This window comes from Scyliorhinus canicula, chromosome 15 (assembly GCF_902713615.1).
Source record: "Scyliorhinus canicula chromosome 15, sScyCan1.1, whole genome shotgun sequence".
Taxonomy (NCBI): domain Eukaryota; kingdom Metazoa; phylum Chordata; class Chondrichthyes; order Carcharhiniformes; family Scyliorhinidae; genus Scyliorhinus; species Scyliorhinus canicula.
The window spans coordinates 18,569,804-18,594,798 of NC_052160.1; the positions used below are offsets into that span (position 1 = coordinate 18,569,804).

A 24,995-nucleotide genomic window follows, 5' to 3' on the forward strand; every position below is an offset into this window, starting at 1 on the left:
GCTTTATTTTTGCAGTGATTGAAACAGCCCGACAGGTCTGGTCACCTTGCACAATACTGAAATCATCCCAGTTTTTCACAGCACGACAAGGGTGAGGTTTTCAAAAATTAACCCTAAAAGAATCAAGGTTTCGTATCACAGGATTTCTAGTCGTACGATTGTTGGGCATTTTTTTTTCCAATGTTAATATATCCAGCACCAAACAAAGTACAGCACAACTAACGATTTTGTTTGGATATTTTTGCTGCAAGTTAACAATGAGCATCTCCAAGGGCCTTGATGCAGCACAGCTTTCCAGAATGATCCATTAAAAATGTGCAAATAATACAAATGTAAATGGCAGGCTTACGCAGAACTTGCATCATTTCTCCGTTCACAGGACAAGCAAAATATGCCTGTAATAATAGTACCGGAAATTTGTAAAATAAAGGAAAAATGCACACCCCTGCCAATTACATTTATATACCTTTATTGGAATGAAATATTCCAAGGTGTTTCACAGGAGCAGCGATATGGGCTGCTTAAGGAGATATTAGTGACCAAAGAGATAGGGGGCGGGATTGTCCGACCCTCCACGCCAAAATCGCGCTCGGTGCGGGGGCGGAGAAAGCGGCCCCCACGGCGATTGTCCGGTGACCGGAGAATCGCCACCAGTCGCATGCGTGCGATCGATGCGGCGCCGGTCGGGGGCCATTGAAAGAGACTCCTGCGGCGATTCTCCGCACTCGATGGGCCGAGTGCCCGCCGGGTTCCGCTGAGTCTCACCGGCATGGTTCACATGTGGTCCCATCCAGCAGGACCTCGCTGTTCTGGCTGCAGGGGCCTCGTAGGGGGTGAGGAGGGGGGAATCAGACTCCGGGTGGGGGGGGGGGGCTCCACAGTGGCCAGGCCCGCGTTCGGGGGCTACCGATCGGCGGGCGCACAATTCCGAGGGGGGCATCCGTTCCTCCATGCTGGGTCCCTGTAGGGCTCTGCCATGTTGCGTGGGGGCTGGCGCGAAGATGGCCACGCGTATGCGCGGACCCGCGGCCGGGCACTGTGCGCATGCGCGGCCGCGCGGTTATAACTGCCGGGTGCTCACCGGCAACTGGAGCTGCGGGACGCCAGGGCTCTGCTAGCCCCCTTGAAGATGGAGAATCACCCCGGACGGTCTAGGATAAAGTCTGGACTGATTCCTGCCTGTGTCGTGTTTTGGTAGCAGAGGTGGCCTGGCGTTGGCGGCCGTTGAGATCTTCCAGTCCCACCGGTGACAACTGGTTTTACTGTTTGATGTTTGGTTGAATGATGCTAAATATGGGAGAATGTCGAAAGGCTGTATAAACAGCACTTGGATGCAATGCCGTTCAGTATTGACAATTAATTCACCTAACAAGCACGTCTTTCGGGACTTGTGGGAGGAAACCGGAGCACCCGGAGGAAATCCACACAGGCACATGGAGAACGTGCAGACTCCGCGCAGACAGTGACCCAAGCTGGGAATCGACCTGGGACCCTGGCGCTGTGAAGCAACAGTGCTAACCACTGTGCTACTGTGACACCCAATTGGAGGCTGGCTGAAAATGTCCAATCTTCCTCTATTAACGAGCCTGAATCAGCTTTGATTTGTATAATTGCCCGTGCCATGTGCAAGTAGGTGGCCCTGCTGATTCCCTGCCCCCTCCCCCACCCCCCAATCCCGCCGCTGGGGAAAATGGCCTGAGGGAAGAAGAGAGCTGGAGAAACGGTATCCAGACCATTGGAACCCAGGCCTCCATTCCAGGGCACGGAAGTGTCTTAAAAACAAGCCTCCACTAAATATGAAAGTTGACATCGGGATAAATGTATCGTGAATAGTGACAAAAGAGGCAGACATGCTGTTTACATGAATAGAGAAATAGTTTTCCACATCATATGTTCCCAAGCCCTTAACAAAAAGGGCAACTGTTTTGTGTTAAATGCTTCACATTTTTAAGTCTTTCTTTAAATGCAGAAATTCTAGGGGCAATTATGACGAGCACTGAAGAGTCACCATTTGTTGCTCCAAATGACGTATTCAGCCATGAACCTCTCAATTTCAATATATGACAATGGATTCATGTACAAGGATAAATTAAGAACGTGTTCAAAATTGTCCCCGCCCTTTAGTTCTGTGTTTAAATGTTTACTCAAGTAAATAGACTCGGTTTGAAGTAATGAGTGATCAGTGACGCATGGACTAAGCAGAGGACAAGGTGACCAAATGCCCTGTGCATGATTGGGTTCTTTCCTCTTTAAGAGAGATTCCTTTATATTTGATTTCAACCGACTATCCTCCTCGACTGGATCTAGCTCGGTGCTTCTTTTGCAGCATCACCATGACTTCATAAGATTTTGAGTATCGCTTTAATTAATTATGTTACTGATGTGACCATCAATTCACAAGACACGAGATTGGAAGTGAACAGTGGTTTTAATAGTCTTACAACTGAGCCTGCCTGCGACGAGATGAACTGGCAGCAGGCTCACAGCTGCTGATCTTTATACTTCTGGTTAGTGGGAGGAGCCATGGGCGGAGCCAAGGGTGGAGCCCAGTACAAACTCCTCATCTCCCCCTATGGGCAGAGCCGTGCAACTGCACATATACAGAGCTCACAAAGCCACACTACATATAATACAACACAGTGTGAATTACTAGGATTAAAATTCACCACAGTTACTTGAGACCTTATTGCATGTAACTCAATCAAGACACTGGAGAATTGTATGTCCATTGTCCAGAGTTTCAAACCAACCCAGACACACGGGATGAAGATTCTCCTTTGGCCGACAGCAACTGTAAAACAGCTAAACCAAAACATGTTTGGGTAGTTTTACTGAAACCCTTGGCCATTTGGCACTCTCAGTTAAAGGGCTCTAGGCCAGTGGGAGCAGTGTCATATTACGCAGCTAAAGAAGTGGGTGTACTTTTAAAGTTATGGGCAAGGAATATTATTGGAGAGCTATGCTCCACATTTGCACCATTTAGCCAGGTAATGTAGAATAATGGGCTAATAGTTATGTTTTTGAAAGCCGCTGTCACCTCCCCACAGCATTGCCCAACAGCAACTATAGCTTTCTCCCCCATACAGTCCAGGGGGAAAAAAAAAAAAGGGGTGAGTCCTATGATGAATAACTGGTTCTGATTCCCACACTCCACCAGCGACTTAGTCTCACAAGGATTTTCTAAGGCCCTGTCTCTTCCCCCCGCCCCCCCACTCCCCGAACCCAGCTCCCCCCGACACTGAACCCCCCCCCCCCACCCTCGGCAGTGAACCCCCTCGGCACAGCTCCCAGCACTGCCCAGGCGTTTCCTGAACAGGACTCTCTCCCCATGAGCAACGCGGTCACCTGAGTTCCCCTAGGAGGTGTGCTCACCACGGGCATGTTTTGGTAAATGCCATTCTGCCGTCATGCTGACATGAAAATATTTTATGACGGGGGTTTTGGGGGACAGAAATGATTTGGAGGATGAATGCGGATGTTGTTCCTACATTGAACAGGAAACATGTCCTGCCACTGAAGGGCACAGGGAGGGATAATCACGTCACGGAAAAACAGCCTCTTCCCCGCTGTTACCAGACTCCTAAACTACCCTCTTATGGACTGACCTGATTAACACTACACCCCTGTATGCTTCACCATGTATTTACATTGTGGACCTTATGTTGCCCTATTATGTATTTTCCTTTTATTTTATTTTATTTTCATGTACTTAATGATCTGTTTGAGCTGCTCGCAGAAAAATACTTTTCACTGTACCTCGGTACACGTGACAATAAACAAATCCAATCCAATTATGTCGACGGCTGTTCTTGCGATATTTTCTGTTCCAGAACCCGCCTGATGCGATCGGAAACGGAAAAGCCCCAAACCATATGTTGACCATCCCAAGTCTATCAGTGAATAAACAAAACCTCCTCAAGATAAGCTGATTAATGAAACCGCACCAAAACATGGTGACAACACGAAACAGGTTACACTTGAACCTGAGAATGCAAGAGTTCCAATAAATTTAAGACACCCTTCAAATTGATAAGTCCAAAAAATAAACATTGTTAGATTAAAATTTCTCAATTTGTTACCATTAGCTGTTGGGTTATGAAGATTGCCCCAGAGAGATTGAAGAGGAATGTTGATGCTACTTTAGTTTTCAGAGATGGAGTTGAATCCTGGCCTAAGGATGAAGTGGCTGCATTATAACCCCACAGCCACCCAAATCTATAAATCTTTATTTAACAGTGACTCAGAGAATCAACTCATTTAACGATAATTTTCCAACAAGGCTGGCTGCACTTTTAAAAGTCCTCCACCTGCTGGAGACAAGTGCAATTACCATTCCTGAGGTCCAGCAGTTAACAGTGACTGGGGCCTCTCGAATCACCCTGCTCGGCCACAGGTCTTGAAGTTAGAATTTCCCCCCAATTACTATGGAAGCTCATGACTCCTCCATTATCTGTGCATGACTTAAATCACAACTAGAATACACCATACAGCTAGATATAAATTCCAATGTTGCATCAGCAGGAATTGTCAAAGGTGTACTTTATCTTGTCAAGACAAAAACCGCTTTTGCCAACCTCCAGGCGAATGACATCAAGAAACTGGCAGGCTGTCAAACACTGACTCCCGTCATTAAGTTGTTTATGTAGGAGATATCCAACTTTAACTCTTGGCTTAGTGCGCCCACACTTTGTACCTGAATCTGATGTAGGTCAAATCATTCTGTAACATAATGCAATAATAAATAGTCACTTCAGTTCCAAATGAGCGAATAGACTTTGTTAGCAGAAAAGTAGGAGTCCACCATTCAGCTGTCTCGATCTCCTGCTCTCCACTCTGCGTTTCAATCCATCACCCTGCGTTTCAATCCAATAGTGTTTACAGGTTTAAACTAGTAAAAGCCAAATGCAGGACTAATGTGATAAACTTTTGGGAATTTGAGGAACTTTTGATGATTATTACTGACCTGAACAATGGATGTATTGATAAGCTATTAGGAGAGCTTTGCCTTTCAAACGACCAAAATCCTTTTGGCTGTTTAACTATTGAAAGATCTTCTATTTCTGCTTTAACGCATAGAGAAAAAAAAAGTTCCTTTTTTAAAGGAAGGTTAAACTTGAATTAATATCAAACTTGTAGTCAAAACATGTTCAGCTGTTAATCATATTTAAGTACCGAGGACACTATTTTTAATTATCCTTTTAAGATTTACATCTCTTGCAAATCAAAAGCAAAAGAAATCAGCCAGCACAATAGATCTGGCAAAGAGAAGATGAATCGATTCTCGATGCTTAAAAGTGATTAACAGCTGAACATGGTTTGATTATAAGTTTGGAATTAATTCAGGTATAACCTTCCTTCTAAAAAGGAACTTGTTTTCAATAGAGTAGAATTCGTAAAATCCCTACAGAGCAGAAATAGTTTATTCAGCCCATTGAGTCTATACTGGCCCTCCGAAAGAGCAATCTATCTAGGCCCACTCCCCCACCCTATCTCCGTAATCCCGCACACTAATCATGGCCTTTCCACCTAACCTGCACATCTTTGCACTGTGGGAGGAAACTGGTGCACCCGGAGGAAACCCACGCAGACATGAGGAGAATGTGCAAACCCCACACAGTCACCGAAGGCCCAAATCGAACCTGGGTCCCTGGTGCTGTGAGGCAGCAGTGCTAACCACTGTGCCACCTTTCCTTCTTAAATCCTTTCAATAATTGAACAGCCAAAAGGCCTTCAGTCACTGAAAGGGCAAAGCTCTCGATAGTTTAGCAATGCATCCATTGTTTTGGTTAAAGATAATTATCGGTTTTGCATATTGCCAAATGTTTATCCAATTAATCCTGCATTTGATTCTCACTAGTTTAAAGCAGTAAACACTCAGATTGAAACTTTAGGTGGGTGGAAGGGTAGGTGAAGAGCAGGAGAGGCAACTGAATGTTGGGCTTCTGCTGATTGCTGCTCACAAAAGTTCCTCCATTCATTATTGCCCAATGTTACACAATGGCCCGACCTACACCAGATCTACCTTATGTCAGCTTGGCTCTGTTGGAGGTCCTATTGACGCGGGAATTGTTTCATTGAAGCCCCATCCCGAGGACATATTCCAGGCTGACGTTGTTTTACTGGCTCACAGCCAAACTATATTCTGTCTATGGTTGGTAATTTCACTGTTGGCCAATGGTGTGGTTTGGTTTTTAAATTAGCAGCATTATGAAATTGTGTACATGAAAATGAAGGATAATGAATGAAGCAATATATGAAATCATAGCTGGCACTCTTCCCATTCTGACATCACCTTCCTTTACTTTAATCAGGGCCAAAGGAAACAATTCGGATTGTGATGAAAGCTGTGTCTCCACAAATTCACCTGCAATCCCAGCACACAGATGAGCAACACCCTTTTGTTCCAAACTCACCCTTAGGAACTCTGGGAATGTGAGATTTACTGCAACATAATTAGTTGCTGTGGATTCCTCTTCCTGGGCAGAGCACGTTCCACTCACCCATCCTTCTATATGCTAAGTCTGGGAATTGAATATCCAAGGGTACTTGTGGGCAGCACGGTAGCACAGTGGTTAGCACAGTTGCTTCAGAGCTCCAGGGTCACAGGTCCGATTCCCGGTTTGGGTCACTGTCTGTGTGGCGTCTGCACGTTCTCCCCGTGTCTGCGTGGGTTTCCTCCAGGTGCTCCGGTTTCCTCCCACAGTCCAAAGATGTACAGGTTCGGTGGATTGGCCTAATTACTCTTCGACGCCCAAAAGGCTAATTGGGGTTTTGGGGTAGGGTAGGGTGCAGTACAGAGGGATCTTCTGTCCACACCATGAACCACAAGAGGTTAACATGCGGATAAGGAAAGTATATAGGAAGGCAAATAGGATGTTATCTTTTTTGCAAGGTGGGTGGAATATAAAAGTAAGTCGGTCTTGCTACAAATACACAAGAGATTGGTCAGACTGCAAGTGGAGTACTGCATGCTCGTGAGGAGGGACGAACCTGCATCGGAAACTGTTCAGAGAAGGTACACTAGGCTAGTTCCTGGGATGAAGGGTTTGTCCTGTTTGAGACTGTTTCCCTCTTCAGGGAATCTCAAACGAAGAGTCACAGTTTTCAGAGTAAGGAGTCTCCCATTTAAGAGGAAAATGTGGAATTCCCTCTCTCAGTGGGTCATCAATCTTTGTAATACTCCACCCCTGAGAGCTGTTGATGCCGAGTCATTGAATGTATTCAAGATTGAGTTGCACAGGTTTTAAATATGAACAGGTTATGGGGTCGGGCAGGAAAGTGGAGTTGAGACCACAATCCATGATTTTATTAAATGGTGAAGCGAGCCAGAGGAGCTGAATGTTCTATTCCTGCTTCTATTTATTATGTCCTTCAATCAACGCAAGTCATTCTTTCTTTAACACTCAACAGGAATTTTCCCCTCTGCCTTGGAGCATATAATACCTTGTTTTGAAATTAATCCAGCATTGAATACAAGATGTCAGCCTTAACTTGTCCTCTTGCCTCTAAGAGTGAAGGCCATGGGGGTCAAGCCCTATTCCAGAGACACAGAATCACAGAATTTTTAGAGTGCAGAAGGAGGCCATTTGGCCCAGTGTCCTGACCCTCAGTAGCTGGTACATCCACCTATGTGCTTCCTTTGAGCACCTTTGCAATTAACCTCCCGCCCTCCCTTCCCTGTCACACAAAAGCCACAGCACAGTAGCACAAGTGGATAGCACTGTGGCTTCACAGCGCCAGGGTACCAGGTTCGAATCCCGGCTGGGTCACTGTCTGTGAGGAGTCTGCACGTTCTCCCCGTGTGTGCGTGGGTTTCCTCCGGGTGCTTCGGTTTCCTCCCACAGTCCAAAGGTGTGCAGGTTAGGTGGATTGGCCATGATAAATTGCCCTTAGTGACCAAAAAAGATTAGATGGGGTTATTGGGTTATGGGGATAGGGTGGAAGTGAGGGCTTAATGTGGGTCGGTGCAGACTCGATGGGCCGAATGGCCTCCTTCTGCACTCTATGTTCTATGTCTATGTTATTTACTTCCCCCCAGTTGTCCCTCTCAACTCCACCTGAATAAGGGGCTTCGACCCTGGAGAGTCTCAGCAGTCGCTTGCCCCCCCCCCCCCACCCCCCTCCCCCCCGGCCCCCCCCCTTTAAGCGTGAGGTGTTGAGTGCATTCAATGGACCATTGTTCTAACCTGGAGGGTACTTGTGACCTGAGTGTTCGCCACCAATATCCCATTCAGAGGCGAGGTCACCACATTCTCATTTGTATCCATCTGTTGTAAATCATGCTGGGGTAACATCACACCGGCCACCGATAAATATTCAGTGAGTGGCCCCGTCGGGAGAAGTCCCAGAGGCAGGGCTCGCTAATGATGTAATTGCGTTTTCCGATTCTCTGCCCACTTCGCCGTTCTCACTGACTGCTAACGCACGCTCAAAATCACCCCAATTAACTCAGTTTCTCTCGCCACAGATACTGTCTGACCTGCTGAGTATCTACAGCATTTTCAGTTTGTAATTCCAGGTTCCCAGCAATTAGCTTTTGTACCTGGATAGTTCGGTGCAAACTGCAGCTGAAATGCTTTCCCCAAAAAGGGACGGTGAAGTTCAGGAAGGGTGGATCCCATTTGACCAGTTTCTCTCCGAACCTGTAAGAAGCTGCCAATGCAAGTCGATTAGAGAAATCTCTAAAACATGGTTAATTTGAAAAGCTATATATACATTTCCAAACAAAAGACTGTTGATTTAAACTTGTAGCTGTGGGGATTTACAGTAAATCCTGCCACTTGATGAGAAACTGACTGAACAACAACTTTTATTTATATAGCAATTTTAATTGTGTAACATACCATGTGCTGCACAGATGCCTCCCCTTCGTCTGCAGTATTTTGCATATATCTTATCCGCAGATAGAAACCACATGAAACCACCTTTTTAGTTAGGCAATTATAGCCCACCCAAAAGCTGAAGGAATCTGGGGCTCCCTACCCTGCGATTTCCCTTTAATTATCCGGAGCACCCTCCATAGTATCGATACAATTCCTACAGTGCAGAAGGAGGCCATTCAGTCCACTGATTCTCCACCGCCCTAGCCCCAAAACCCCGCGCATTGATCATGGCCAATCCACCTAACAACTAACCTGCGCATCTTTGGACATAGAACATAGAACATAGAACAGTACAGCACAGAACAGGCCCTTCGGCCCTCGATATTGTACCGAGCAATGATCACCCTACTCAAACCCACGTATCCACCCTATACCTGTAACCCAACAACTCCCCCCCTTAACCTTACTATTAGGACACTACGGGCACTTTATCATGGCCAATCCACCTAACCCGCACATCTTTGGACTGTGGGAGGAAACCGGAGCACCCGGAGGAAACCCACGCACACACGGGGAGGACGTGCAGACTCCACACAGACAGTGACCCAGCCGGGAATCGAACCTGGGACCCTGGAGCTGTGAAGCATTTATGCTAACCACTATGCTACCGTGCTGCCAATCTTCCAAGAGATTTTTAAATTCAAATCCTTGATTTCAAAATCTTCTATGGCTTCACCCCTCCCAATCTCTGGAATCTTCTTCAGCCCCGCAACCTGCTGCGATCTCTGCAGATTTTGAGTTGGCCTCTTGTGCATCACTGGTTCTAATCGCTCTATCATGGGCAGCCGTACCTTCAGCTACCGAGACTCCAGACTACAGAATTCCCTCCCTGAACCTCACCATTTCTCCACCTCTCTCCTTCCTTCAAGACACTCCAAGCCTACCTCCTTGTTGAAACTATTGGTCATAACTCCTGAACATCACTTTGTGTGTTTGATGCCGAATTTTAATCTATAACTCTCCTGTGAAGCAAGTTAGGGCATTTTAAGATGTTAAAAGTGCTCTAGAAATACAAGTTGTTGTTCAATCAGTTTCTTATCCATTCCCAGAATTTACCCTAAATCCCCACAGCTACGAATTTAAATCAACCACGCTTTGTTTGGAACTTTATTTATAGCCTTCTGGAATTCAAGTTGAGCACGATTTAGAGATTACTAATCCATTAGCATTGACAAGAAAACTGGCAAAATGGGATCCTCCCCTCCTGAGTCTCTCTCGGGGGAAAAGCATCGAACCTGCACGGATTGCACCTGGCCCTCGCTAGCCAAATACAAAAGCAGTTGGCGTAAAATCTGAAATTGAGAACAGAAAATGCTAGTAGTGCTCAGCAGGCCCTGCAGCGTCTGCGGAGAGAGGAGTCACGGGTTCAGGGCGATTACCTTTAAATTAGCCCTTGACCTATTTTCAGTTCTGATGGGAGGCTGAAACGTTAACTCTGTGTTTTTCTCTGCGTGGATGCTGCCAGACCTGCTGAGTATTTCCGGCACTTCTTGCTTCCATTTCCTTTCCGTGCAGATGGCTGGGATTCTCCGATCCGGAGTCGCCCCTCCAGCGCTGCCAGCAAGAATAGAGAACTTGGCGCTCAGGCAAGAGACCAGAGAATCCTGCCGGCTCGGACGGATGGAGAATTCCGGCCAGTATCTACCACTTCGGAATTGCGATTGGCTAGTTTGCAAGGGTAAAATAATTGGCCCTAAAGTTTTCAAAACCGTTGGCAGTAAAAGACCCAGCATTGGACTTTTGGCAGTGCCTATCCGTATAAGTGGTGTGTTTATGCCCAACTTTACAATGGTACTCGTGCCTGAGAGTCTTCATCAAGCACGGCTACCCACATCCCTGCAGTCGCTCACTAGCTACATGGATAGAACAGGAGAGGTAGTCACAAAGTATTGGCCAAGACACAAAGCAGAACTTACCTGTTCTTCCAAGTGGTGCCATGGAATCTTCTATATTCACTCAAGCAGGCAGATGGGCCTGAGTTTAATGTCTCGTGCGGCAGACCGCAACTCCAGCAGTGCAGCACTCTCTCTGTGCTGCATTTGAGTGTCAGTCTTGATTTTTGTACATGACCCTGGGAATGGGATTTCAACCTGAAACAATGTGAACTCATGCGATCCAGCTTTTATTCTCCTAGAAATAAAGGGCAAGTATGATTCATGATTGATTTTAAACACATCCCATCATTATGGATTTTGAAAAATTAGTACATGGGATGTGGGTGTCATTGGCTAGGCTAACATACATTGCCCACCCCTAATTGCCCTTAAGAAGGTGGTGATGAGCTGCCTTCATGGGCAACTGCAGTCCATGTGGTGTAGGGGCACCACAGTGCGGTTAGCGAGGGAGCTCCAGGATTTTGACCCAACGACATTGACGGAGCAGCGATATATTTCTAGGCCAGGATGGTAAGTGGCTTGGAGGGAAACGTTTAGGTAATGGTGTTCCCATCGATCTGCTGCCCTTATCATTAAACCTTGTAGCCGTCACGAAGGTGATGTGGAAGGAGGCTGGGTGTGTTCCTGCAGTGCATCTTGCAGATGGTACACACGGCTGCCACTGTGCATCAGTGGTGGAGGAATTGAATGTGGATTGGGTGCCAACCATCTTGAATGTTGTTGGAGCTGCACTCATCCAGCATTCCTTCACACTCCTTATCGATGATGGACAGGCTCAAGGGGCTTACTAGCTTATTCATTCTACTATTTCTTAAAATCTTATGGCTGGAATCTCCGATTTTGAGACTATGTCCAGAGGAAGCGCCTAGTTTTACATTGAAAAAGTCAGCCCCCCCCCCCCCCCCCCCCCCTCACGATGCTCCGTCCAGTGGGGGGGCTACCAGTGGCACCAGGTAAAACTCCCGGCGTTCCCGACGTAACGGCCGGAGAATTGCCGGGTCCGTGGCTGCACATGCGCATGGCGGTGACCTGGACCCGGCCAGCCAAATAGTGTCCCCCTGGACCACCCCTCACCAGTCCGCCCAGCCCTTGCCTAAACCCCCCCCCCCCCCCCCCCCCTCCTCCCCGCCTCTGCCAGCAGCACGGCTCCCACCCGGCTGTGGCGGCTCTGGATACGGTCCATCAACACCACACCGGGTTCCGTGGTCGGCAAATCGGCCCATCGGGGGCAGAGAGCATCATGGGAGAGCCTCAAAGCGACGCGCTGACGCCGTCACAACGGTGTGCCGCTCACTCCTAGATGACGCCAATTTGGAGGGGGTGGAGCATCCGAAAAATGGTGCCGGCCCCAATTCGGTTGCAAACGGGGATTCTCCGCTCGGTCGCCAAATATGATTTTGGCGTTGGGCCCGTAGAATCCCACCCTGTGTTATTATTGGAGAAGAGAGAGAGAGGTGGAGAGGTTCAGGAAGGGAATTCAGAACTTAGAGCAGGCATCTGAAGGCACAGCCATGAGTGATGTGACAAGGGAAGTCTGACATGCAGAAGGAGGTTGAATTGTTGAAATGCAGAGCTCTCAAGGTCTGGAGGAGGTTACAGAAATAGGGAGAGTCTGTGGATGGATTTGAACCCTAGAATGAGAATTTAAAGATCAGGATCGGAATTCTCAAGCCATTGGGGTTCTCTTTTCCCGCTGGCAACACACCTCTGCCAATGGATTTCCTGGCAGCGAGGGGTGGCTTCAACGGGAAATCCCATTGACAAGCGACGGGCAGAGAGAATCCCGCCGCCAGCAAATGGCACGCCACCGAGAAACACACGCGGCTGGGGGACCCGAGAATCATGCCCCAGATTGTTTGGAGACTGGTGATGGATAAATGGGACATGGTGTTGGTTAGGATACCCTTTTTTAACCATGCTTACTCAGGTTTTACATTTTGGCAAATAGCGCGGCAAAACCACAAGAATGATATAGCACAGCAAGAAAAGAAAAGCCTCCGTAGACAAGAATACAGAGGGGGACAGGGGAACAGCAGTATAACTAGCTCGATACAATCATTAGACATAACTTGATGCCTCTATAAGGCCAAATGGGGAAGCCCAAGGTAGAAGCAGCGTAAGACCATGGAAAATGGTGGACACACTCCAGGTAGCGAATGCTCATAATTGCTATGAGAGTTCAGGATGAATTTTTTGCACCATATTTGGGCGTTGCACCAATATCTCTCTCCCTCCACTCCAGCAGAGCCAGAGGCAGCAATGCCGCCTGATGTGGTTTGCACTAACCGGGGGGGGGGGGGCTATCCTCAATCTCAATGGGGACTTAACCAACCTTACCACCGAGCTCCACACCACCCATCACCCTGCCGTCGCTCCACTCAACTTCATTATAAATGAGAAAAGGGGTGTCTAAAAAGCACTCCCCATAGCCACAAAGATTACAGCACATAATTTAAACAATGTGCACAGACCGCATTTCATATAATCAACTCAATATGTGCTTTTCTAGAACAGGATAACCGACCACACTCACCCTCGTGCTCACACTTTGCATACCCTTGCATGAGAAAAGACAGCAACATAATATCAAGGGAGTAGCATCCTGGATTATTGAAGAATTGCAGGATAATAATGTTGCTCGAAATGGCCAAAGCCATGACAGCATCATTGAGCACTCCTCAGGATCTCTCGTGGATACAAACGCACAATGCACCTTCCACCATGCTGCCGCCCCGATGCCCAAGCAATTCACAGCCTAGGCAGCGCCAGGGGGTGATGGCCTGACACAACTGTCCACCTCTAAACCCTCATGAAGAGCATTGTGAACAGGATAACAAAGGGCCAGTGGTCAGGAAGCCCAACTGACCCCAGGCCTCGAAGACCGGATACGCTATGCTCCGTTGGGCCTGATATGCCTGGACCCAGATCAAGGTTACCAAAGTACGGCGTCCAATTTGCAAACTCAGTCGGAAACCCACCGCCCACTTCTCGCCAGGGCCTGGTACCACAGCCACTCCTTGCCTAGCCCCTACCTCCTGAACCTGCCAGGACAGGCGACACACCGTGCAGCAGGATCTCAGTGGATCAAAGGCAGGCCCTGACCAGGGAAAGTGTTCTATTGAATACAAGGATTCTCTCCAGTGCTTCCACCATTCTCCCAAGGATCCCTCGCAAATCTTCAAACTTAGCTCCAAAGACCTGCATCATGGAGCCACGATCCTCACCTAGAACAACATTCTCAATGGCGGCCATCATCCTGATGTACACAGTACTGTCGGGCGAAGGCCCTCTCACCAACAACAATGCCACTGCAAGCTGGGCCCCACTCCAACTAACTCTGACTCCCACGGTCAAACAAGGATTCTCTATGACTTAATTCAGCTCCTCATCAAAACATTCCAATCCGCATCATCCAGGGCCGGAGTGTAAGACATATATCCGAAAAGAAATTATGAAATAGGCAGTAGGATTAAAAGATGAGCAAAGCCAGAACTCGTGAAAGCACAGCCATTCCCGTGCCCACATCACGTGACTCCCAGATGAACCGACAGATGAATATTATGAGCCGAATTCTCTAGTTCCCTGGCCGTTTGTTTCTCGGGAGCGCGCCATTCGCTGGTGGGGGTTTCTATACTCCTGATGCTTGGTAATGGGATTTCCCAGTGAAACCACCTCTTGCTGCCGGGTGCATTGCTGAGGGGGAACAGAGAATCGCAACAGCCGAAACATTTCGGCCAATATAGACAGGATAGGTAATTGGGTCAGTGCCAGTCTCCGGCTGCTGTTTATATCGCTTATCAATTTTGTTTTTGTTGCAAAATAAATACTTTATTCGTAAAATATCTGAAAGAACATTAGAAATATTTCAAAATGGCCATTACACAAAATGCAATAATATTCAACTTTTTGACATAGATCCTGTTGCACTCTGAGGTGCTTCCATACAGTGAAAGAAACATTACAGACATTTGAAAATGGTCATTACAAAGGGTGCAATTATATTTAAGTTGTCAACTTAAATGTTGCAATCTGAGGTGCTTCGATACAATTGTGATACATTTAATATTCACCGTTCAATGTGAGTCAAATTGGAACACTGACTGCGAATGTGAAACCTGCATCCTCAAAGAGCTTGACCTTTTTCCACAGCTATGGAAAACACGTACAGCACTTTAAGGTACTTCGGGATAAAGATGGCAAATATTACTTGTGGGAAGAGAAGTTTCATTCCCTGAATGAGCTGGTGGACTTCTACAGGACCACAACCATTGCGAAGAAGCAACAGATTTTCCTGAGAGATACGAAAGCTGAAGACGAGGTATGCTAATTACAGATGTGATATGCGGTTTGAGCTATGGGTTGCTATCCATTTCGTGAAATCACCTTTATGTATTAAAGTCTATATGTATCGTAACAAATTCTATCCTGGGACCTCAACCTTGTATATTGGCTTGCCCCTTATAATCTTCAGAGTTAAAAGTGAAACCTTGGCTCTGCCAAATAAGCAGGTCCTGCATGGAACTCATTTTCTCTTCTACTTAATGCAACCTTAATGTTGCTGCACTAATAACACCAATCCCGAGTAACCTCATGTATGGCCTTGCAGTATAATACACATCCCTACCAGGTATTCGTGCTACTTATGCAGGGCACATGCACTTTTTCTGCCTCTTTGAGGGATTGCTGCCTGTCTGGTCATAATATTTGTTTAGGCAATTCCTATTGCTGTAATTTGCAGAGAGAGAGAGATGCTGGAATGGATTCTGGGCAGGCAGTGAGCAGGGGTATGCCAATTTTCCCCTAAGCTGTAAACAGGCTGCCTAAGGGCTCCAATGTCCTGTCTTTCCTTAACCAACTTACTCCAGTGAATTAACTGAAGCAAACACCAAAATCTTTGTTGAAACTCAATTTAAATCAGCAATTTATGTCTTGAGTGTTTATTTTTCAGTTTTGTGTGCTATTATGACTCTGCTGTGATATGTTGTACACTTTGCTCTTGGCTTATTTATTTCATGGAATATTGAATCATCGGGCATGATTTACTGGCAGTTCACGCCGGTGGGAAATCATGCCGGCTCACGGGTTTCCCGGGGACGAAGGGTTCCGCCAATGGGAAATCCCGATTGATCCCTCTGGCCACCATCCCTCCACCGCCAAAAAAACACGCGGCGGGTTTGTGGGAAAGCCCGGCCCATAGAATCCCGACAGTGCAGAAGGAGGCCATTCGGCCCATCCAAACCGCACCGACCCTCTGAAAGAGCACCCCTCCCAGGCCCAATTCCCTGCCCTATCTCTGTGACCCCACCAAACCTTGGGCAATTTACCATGGCCAGTCCACCTAACCTGTACATCTTTAGACTGTGGGAGGAAACCGGAGCACCCGGAGGCACGTGGAGAACGTGAAAACTCCTCACAGATATTGAACCCGTGTCCCTGGCGCTGCGAGACAGCAGTGCTAACCACTGTGTCATCACGCTGTGTATTTGACTGTTTTAATACTACTCTACATGATTTCCATCCATGTCGGATACAATAGATTGGCTCCTAAAATGAATAGAAGCATTATCTGATGTAGTAACATACAGAACTTATTCATTGTGCTGTACGTGGACTCTTTCAAAGTACTACCAATTAGCCCTACTCCCCTCTGTTGTTTCCCTGTAAACATTTTCTTTGAGGTGTACATACAATTCCTTTTGATAGTTAGTTTGAAGCTACTCCCACCAACCATTCAGGCATTGTTTTCTCGATCATAACTTACTACATTAAAACACAATCCTCCCCCCCCCCCCCCCCCCCACCACACCCCCTGAACCCTTAGCACTACTTTAGCTGCGATTCTACCCTCTGCAAGCCAGCCTCTATCCACAATTACTTCCGACCATTTCTGAGTTGCGTGACTCAAATGACTGAACTTGATACTGTTTTGTCAGGAGGGTTTTCAAACCATCGCTCTTTCGCTTTAGTTACAGAAGCCCGAACATGTCCAGGCGTGCTTTGACTTCTCTCCCCAAGATCCGACAGAGCTGATCTTTTATCGAGGTGACATCATTGAAGTTGTGGAGAGCGTGGACCCGAATTGGTGGAAAGGAAGGTGCAGAGGTCGCATTGGCTATTTCCCTCGGAACTATGTCCAACCGATGGTCCAGTGACTCTCAACAGCAACCGAGCCTGAACACGGGTGGAAGGCTCAGGCCTCTTGTCCTCTTCTGTTTTAACCTCAAACCTGATTCTTGCAATAGCAACACCACTTCAGCTACACTCCATTGGCTGTACCACTGCCTTGGGCCGTCCTGTGTCTGTGGAAGGCGCTGTATAAAAGCACACTCTTTCTCTCTTGACATGAGCACAAAACTACAAATAGTTGGGACCATGTGTTTCTTTTGCTGACTATTTTTGCCGAACTGTGTGCGTGACTTTATTTGCTTTGCACTCGGACCATTGCAACCTTATTTTAATACTGAATCTACAACAATTCCTGAGAAATTAGCTGGTGGTGCGCGAGAATATAAACCCTGAGTGGTCGTCAACTTTGCAATGCATGTTTGATACAGTTGACAGCATTTCTCCTAGTTTGTATGTATAATTTAGAGGTCGGTTGTCAGCAAGAAACTAGAACTTATTTTTAAATCGCCTTGTTCATAGTAAACAAGAAGGCAGTCTTAGTTTTGAGTGAGACAAATAAAACAAGCTGTGTCCCAAATGTGTGGCTTTTCTCTCAGTTTGCTTGGGATGTTAATCCTGGATTTTTTTTCTCTTAAAGCAATCCTCTTTAAAAAAAATGTATGAAATTGTTAATTGCACAGCCTGCTAAATTGCTGCCGTGTCAGTATCCACCCAGCCAGTTGACAAAGCTGTAAATTCTAATTTTGACTGATGCAGGAAAACCAGTGCAACCAGAAGCAGCTTTAGAACTGACAGAATAAGAAAAGTTCCCTGCGTTATGAACACAGAAATACCCATTATCGGCGCTGAAAGCAGAAGTTGTCACTTTGAGTGACAAATACAATTGTGTTATCTTTTCATTTCAGTTCCAAACTGGCGATATCCAGTTCCTTAACGAAAAATGAAAACAGTTCTTTGTTCACCTTTTTCTTTCAGCCAACAAGCACCCGTCATGCGAGTGCCTAACAACAGCAATTACAAAACACAATAGGCTAGCAATCGGTTGACTTTGACTTCGGGCCAGGGTGGGCATCACGCGCACCCGATATTCGGCCTTGGGCCCCAATGTGCATGACACAGACAAGTTGCAGGTTCACGTAGAGGGTAGAGGGTGATTGGGGATCTTTGGAGGAAAATCATAAAAGCATTTTTTTTTTTCATTCTGAGTTTCACAGTGCCGAAAGAGGCCCTTCGGCCCATTGTGGCCATGTCGGCCATCATGCACCTATCCCAAATCCATTTTCCAGACCGTCTCCGACCCCAGAGAATTGCCGGGGGGTTGGTGCAAATCACACGATGCCGGTCCGCCGAATCGGCTCCAATGACGCCGGCACGGCGCCGGTCGGGGGCCGCTTAACACGCCCCCCCCCCCCCCCCCAGTGATTCTCCATGCGCGATGGGCCGAGTGCCCGTCGAGTTCGGCCGAGTCCTGCCGGCGTCGTTCTTGTGTGGTCCTACCCGGCGGGACCTCGGCGTTCATGCTGCGGGTGGCGGCCTGGCAGGGGAGGGAATCCGACTTCGGTGGGGGCCTTCACGGTGGCCTGGCTCGCGATCAGGGCCCACCGATCGGCGGGCAGGCTTATCCCAGTGGGGGTCTCTGTTCCTCCGCAGCGGGCCCCTGTAGCTCTCCGCCATGTTGCGTCGGGGCCGGTGCCGAGACGGCAACCCATGCGCATGCGCAAACTCGTGCCGGCCGTGGCGTGCATGCGCGAACTCGTGCCGGCCGTGGCGTGCATGCGCGAACTCGTGCCGGCCGTGGCGTGCATGTGCGAACCCGCGCCGGCCATGCTGATGCCGGTATCGGCAGCTGGAGCAGCGTGAGGTTCTCCAGCGCTATGCTGGTCTCCTGTGTGGCGCAGGATCGATGATCCTAGGGGCCAGCTGACGCCGTCGTAAAACGCTCTGGCGTTTACAACAGCGTCAACACTTAGCCGCAGGATCGGAAAATCCCGCCGCAGAAGAGAGGGACTGATGGGGAAAAAGGAGCAGTGACCATAGGAATGGGGAAATTGAGAGGGGTGGGAGGAGGGTTGATTGGAAGTGAGGTAGGTGATCAGGAGGGAGAGAAGCAATCAAGGAGGATGGAGGTGACGAGGAGAGAGAGTTGACCATGCAATGGTCTCTGACTTTGCTGGAAGGATATATTCAGGTAAATATTTTAAACCATTTTTGCTGCTGGTTGCCAATGGTCTGTGTTCCCCGATTAGGCTGCAGATACGGAGGCCTGGTTTTATTTTGGCAGCTAAACTTTGGGGATAAGGTCTCAAATGGGTCAGGCCTCATTATTTACACCGGCAAAGGGCACAGCACCTATTTCAAATGTGAGTCCAGAAGGCCAGTTTTTCTGTACTGATAAGCAAGCAGTCGATAATCTGGTACGTTAGTGATTTTGGTGGGAGTTTTATACCTCTAGTCTGCTGATATAATATTCTCTATTCATCCAGTCAAATGGTTACTGATTTATAAATAGTTACAGGTTGATTTATAATCTTAAATTTGATAGTGAAAGGTTCTGATGGATTTAAAGGTTTGTGATACCAAACGATCAATTAATCCTGGCATCGATGCGCTCTGGACCTGGATTTCTTGATCAAAAGTTGTTAGTAATAATTACGCACGAGTCACCCATGTCACACAATGGCAGGAAAATTATTGTTTTTATTTCAGATTAGTTTCAAACAGGGCACACTCCTGAAATTTCTGAATCCTGTCTTTTCTGTTCACACAGGTGCTGACTGACCTGTTATGTATTTCCAGCATTTTCTCCAGCACTTCACATCCTGACAGGCTTCCATGTGATTGTTCACCAAATAAAACCATTTGTTAATTTTTAAGTTTATGGGAATGAGCATCTCAAATTGGGCGCGATTCTCCGGCCTCCCAGACCCATGCTTCCCGGTGGCGTGCTGTTAGCTGGGGGGTAAGATTCTCTGCTCCCGTCACCGTCAATGGAATTTCCCATTAAAGCCACCCCACGTTGCCGGGAAACCCACTGGCAGGGGTGCACTGCCATGGGAACCGCCGCGTCCCGCTGTCAATGAACGTACAGAGAATTCCGACTGAAGCTGTATGCAGCGTACAACATTGCATTTATATAGCGCCTCAAATTGTAGCAAAACAACTCAAGGGACATCATCAATCCACATTGATGCCGATCCAGATAAGGTGACATCAGGACAAGTGATCGAAAGCTTGGTCGTAAAGAGGTAAGTTTTAATGAGCCTTTTAAAGGGAGGTGAGGTGGAAAGTTGGCAAGGTGTTTAGGAAAGGAATTCCTGAGATCAGGGTCAAGGCAGCTGAAGGCATTGCTGCCAATGCTACAGTAATTAAACTCTGGGGTGAGCAAGAGGCCAATATTGGAGGAGCACAGAGAGTTTGGAGGATTGTAGGACTGGAGGAAGTTACAGAAATAGTGAATGAAACAATTCTGAGGACTTCCCTCTGGCAAGGGGGAACCTGTGGGAAATTAATTAATCTGTATATTCCATTGAGCATTCTGTTCCAATATACAACGCTTGTCACAAAATCAGGATGCTTTCAGATGTGCAGCAATTTCCTTTCTCAAGCGAAGTACGCGTACAGGAAAATGTTCACACACATGAGAATGATTGCGTTTATACAACACACCCGAGACCAGAATGGGTTCTCATAGATATCCGCATGGTTGCTCTGTGCAGGCCTGTTATCTCCGCTTGTCTTAGTGCTGCAGAACAAGTTAACCCATGACCACTTCTGTTGTATCATCTCCTCAGCGTCTAACGCACAAAAGAAAAGGACAATTTCATTAGTAAATGATATATATTGTTTTATTATCTGTAAATAGCTTGGAACGTCTTAGCTCCGCACTGACAGACCATAAGACGTAGGAGCAGAAGTAGGCCATTTGGCCCATTGAGTCTGCCACCATTCAATATGGCTGATCTGGTATTATCGTCAACTCCACTTACCCCCCTCATCCCCATAACCCTTGATTCCCTTACTGATTAAAAATCTGTCTATCTCAGCCTTGAACATACATAACAACCCAACATCTACAGTTCTATGCGGTGAAGAATTCCACAGATTCACTACCCTCTGAGGGAAGAAATTCCGTCTCTGTCTTAAATGGGCGACCCCTTACTCTGAGGTTATGTCGTCTGATCCTAGACTTTCCTACAAGGGGAAACAACCTCTCACCGTCTACCCTGTCAAATGTGTCTCAATAAGGTTGCCTCTCATCCTTGAGTCCAGGTCCAAGTTATTTAACCGCTCCTTATAAGAAAATCCCTCCATACCCGGGATCAGCTAGTTCTCAATTCTCTGGATTGCTTCCAATGCCAGTATATCGTTCCTCAGATAAGGGGGCAAAACTGTTCACGGTATTCCAGGGGTGGTCTAACTCGCACCTTGTATAGTTTTAGTAAGACTTCCCTATTTATATACTCCATTCCTTTTCAAATAAAGGCCAACATTTAATTTGCCTCCCCAATCACCTGCTGAATTTGCACTCTAATGTTTTGCGATTTATGTACAAGGGCCCCCATATCTCTCTGAGCTGAAGTTTTCTCCAGCCTTTCTCCATTGTAACAATATCCAGCTCCCTTATTCTTCATAACAAAGTGAATTATTTTACATTTTCCTACATTATATTCCATCTGCCAAGTTTTTGCCCACTCACCAGATCTATCTATATCCCTCTGTAGACTCGCTGTGTCATCCTCACCACCCAACTATTTTTATGTCGTCCTCAAACTTGGCAATAATACGTTCTTTCTCTCGTCCAAGTCAGTAAAATATATCATGCATAATTGTGGGCCCCTGGCTCGGATCGCTGAGGCACTCCACTAATTACAGGTTGCCATCCAGAAAATGCCCCTCTTATCCCAACTCTCTGTCTTTTATTGGTCACAATGTGTTTTGTGTGAGTGTTCCGGGGGTACCACCTCACAGATGCAGTAGAGAAGTAAGTGACGTGTTCAGAATCAGCTCAACCTGATTCTTTTTAACCAGACAGCGTGGCCAAAATTAAATGTTTCTGATGTTTCCAAACAAAAGTGTGATTATAAACAACATCTGGGAACCAAAAGACAATGAGAGCACAAAGCAGTCCATAATGTAGGAAAGACAAAAAATTACAGTGGGAAGAAATTTTACACAAATAGTAAATAAGCAATAATATTAAGGAGTTTATAAAATCTGATAATGTTTGGAAACAGGTGTCGGGGGACACAAGAGGTACCAATATTTCGAAGAAATGTCGATGTTCTACCTGGCGTCCTGCTCAATATCTACCCTAACAGCTCTAAACCATAATTTTTCTTGATGTGGAGATGCCGGCGTTGGACTGGGGTGAGCACAGTAAGCATTGAGCACAGTGAGCATTGTCTATATAAATGTTTCTGGAACATACCTCGCCATTCACCTGAGGAAGGAGCTGCGCTCCGAAAGCTCGTGTTTGAATCAAACCTGTTGGACTTTAACCTGGTGTTGTAAGACTTCTTACTATAATTTTTCTTGGCGTTTGTGGGATCTTGCTGTGCTTTGTTTCCTACTCTACAAGAGTGAACAATTCAAAGGCAATTCATTGGGTGTAAGAGATTTGTGACATTCAGAGTTACTAAAAGTGGCTAAAACAAATGCAAGATTTTTCTCTCAACGTGAGCAGCTGAGCAATGTAGGGCGGGATTCTCTGATCCTGAGGCTAAGTGTTGACAGTGTCCTAAATGCCGTCACGTTTTACGATGGCGTCAACAGGCCCCTAGGAGCCGCGATCCTGTGCCGCACAGGGGGCCAGCACGGCACTGGAGCGCTTCACGCAGCTCCAGCTGCCGATACCGGTGTCAGAACGGGTGCCGCAGGTCCGCGCCTGCACACTACGGCCGGCGCGAATTCGTGCATGCGCATGGGTTACCTTCTCCTCGCCGGCCCCAACGCAACATGGTGGAGAGCTGCAGGGGCCCGGCGTGGAGAAACATAGGTCCCACCAGGATAAGCCTGCCCATCAATAGGTAGGCCCCAATTGCAGGCCAGGCCACCATGGAGGTCCCCCCAGGGTCGGATCGCCCCTCAGGGCCGCCCTCCACAACATGAACATTGATGTCCTGCTGGGTAGGACCATACTGAACGGCACAAGCAGGAGTCGGCCTATCACGGCGGGCATTCGGCCCATCGCTCATGGAGAATCGCCGGGGCGGGGGGGCCACATAGTGCGGCCGCCGACCGGCGCCATGCCGACCGCGTGGCACCGACCGGGCTAGCGCCAATGACCCCGATTCTCTGGTCACCGGAGAATCGGCGGACTGGCGTCGGGTGAATCGTGCACCCACCCCCAGCAATTCTCTGACCCAGTGCGGGGTCCGAGAATCCCGCCCATAGTTCCCACCAAGTCCATACCACATGAAATGACTTTGGCCAACCCAATGCATAGTGAATGCTTGGAAACTTGATGCTGATAATTGGTCAATATATTAGTATCAGAACAGGCAACTCACCCAAAGAGATTTTAAATGAATAACATGCGAGGGTTCATTATGTTTTGCAATGACAGATTATATGTGTTATGGTGCGGAAGGAGGCCATTTGGCCTATTGTGTCTGCATCAGCTCTCCAAACAAGCACCATGAGTTAGTGCCATTCCCCTGTCTTTCCCCGTACCCCTGCACTTTGTTTCTATTAAAATAATAATAAACTGCTTGCAGAAAAATACTTCTCACTGTACCTTGGTACACGTGACAATAAACAAATCGAATCCAATCCAATCCAATGATCTATTGCCCTCTTGAATGCCTCAGATGAATCTGCCTCTACTACTTCCAGGTAGTGCATTCCAGACCTGAACCACTCATTGTCTGAAAAGGTTTTTTCTCACATCACATTTGCTTCTTTTGCAAATCACTTTAAATCTGTGCCCTCTCGTTCTTGATCCTTTCAAGAGTGGGAACAGTTCCTCCCAATCTACTTTGTCCAGCCCTCTCATGATTTTGAACATTTCTATCAAATCTCCTCTTAGCCTTCTTCTCTCCAAGGAGAACAGTCCCAACCTCTCCAATCTAACCTCACTACTGAGGTTTCTCATCCCTGGAACCATTCTTGCAAACCTCTTCTGCGCTCTCTCCAATGCACTCACAACCTTCCTATAGTGTGGCGCCTAGAATTGTACACTATACTCCAACTGAGGTCTAACTAGTGTCTTGTATAAGTTCAGCATCACCTCCTTGCTCTTGTACACTATGGCCCTATTAATGAAGCCCAGGATACTGTATGCTTTTTAACTGCTCCCAACACCTTCCTTGCCACCTTCAATGATCTATGCACATATACACCCAAGTCCCTCTGTTCCTCGACCCCCTAAAGAGTTTTATCCCTTATTTTCTATTGTCTCTCCATGTTTTTCCTACCAAAATGTATCACCTCAGACTTCTCCACATTGAATTTCATCTGTCACCTTTCTTCCCACTCCATTAACTTGTCTATGTTCTTTAGAAGTTCTACACTGCCATCTTCACAGTTTACAATACTTTCCAGTTTTGTGACTTCTGCAAACTTTGAAATTATCCCCGACACACCAAGATTTAAATAATGAATATATATTGGGAAAAGCAAGAGTCCCAATGCCGATCCCTGGGGAATGCCATTACAAACCTTCCTCCAGCCCAAAATATATCTATTGACCATGCCTCTCTGCTTCCTATTATTCATCCAATGTTATACCCACATTGCTACTGTCCCTTTTATTCCTTGAGCTGTAACATTTCTCTCAAGTCTGTTGTGTGGCACTGTATTGAATACCTTCTGAAAGTCCATATACACCACATCAACAGTATTACCCTCATTGACCCTTTCTGTTACTGCCTCAGAAATCTCCAGCAAGTTAGTTAAACATGATGTCCCCATGCTGGTTCTTCCTACTCAACCCACATTTTTCCATGCAGCTGCTAATTCTATCCCAAATAATTGTTTCTACAAGCTTGCCCACCCCTGATGTTAAACTGACTGAGCTGTAATTGTTGGGGTTATCCTTGCATCCTTTTTTGAACAAGGGCGTATCATTTGCAATTCTCCAGTCCTCTGGCAC

The 24,995-nt window shown here is 47.0% G+C and overlaps 2 protein-coding genes across 2 annotated transcripts in view; one reads left to right on the top strand and one right to left on the bottom strand.

Annotated features, from left to right (window-relative positions):
• The window catches only part of LOC119978792 (GRB2-related adapter protein-like), a 44,135-nt gene extending 26,655 nt beyond the window's left edge, over nt 1–17,480 (top strand). The window contains exons 4-5 of the mRNA XM_038820668.1: nt 14,927–15,095; nt 16,744–17,480. Coding sequence (XP_038676596.1) covers nt 14,927–15,095; nt 16,744–16,929 — 355 coding nt within the window. The 3' untranslated portion in view covers nt 16,930–17,480. The remainder of the gene's footprint in view (nt 1–14,926; nt 15,096–16,743) is intronic.
• A 2,096-nt stretch (nt 17,481–19,576) lies between these two features.
• The window catches only part of slc5a10 (solute carrier family 5 member 10), a 153,772-nt gene continuing 148,353 nt past the window's right edge, over nt 19,577–24,995 (bottom strand). Inside the window, exon 14 of the mRNA XM_038820095.1 lies at nt 19,577–20,697. Coding sequence (XP_038676023.1) covers nt 20,504–20,697 — 194 coding nt within the window. The 3' untranslated portion in view covers nt 19,577–20,503. The remainder of the gene's footprint in view (nt 20,698–24,995) is intronic.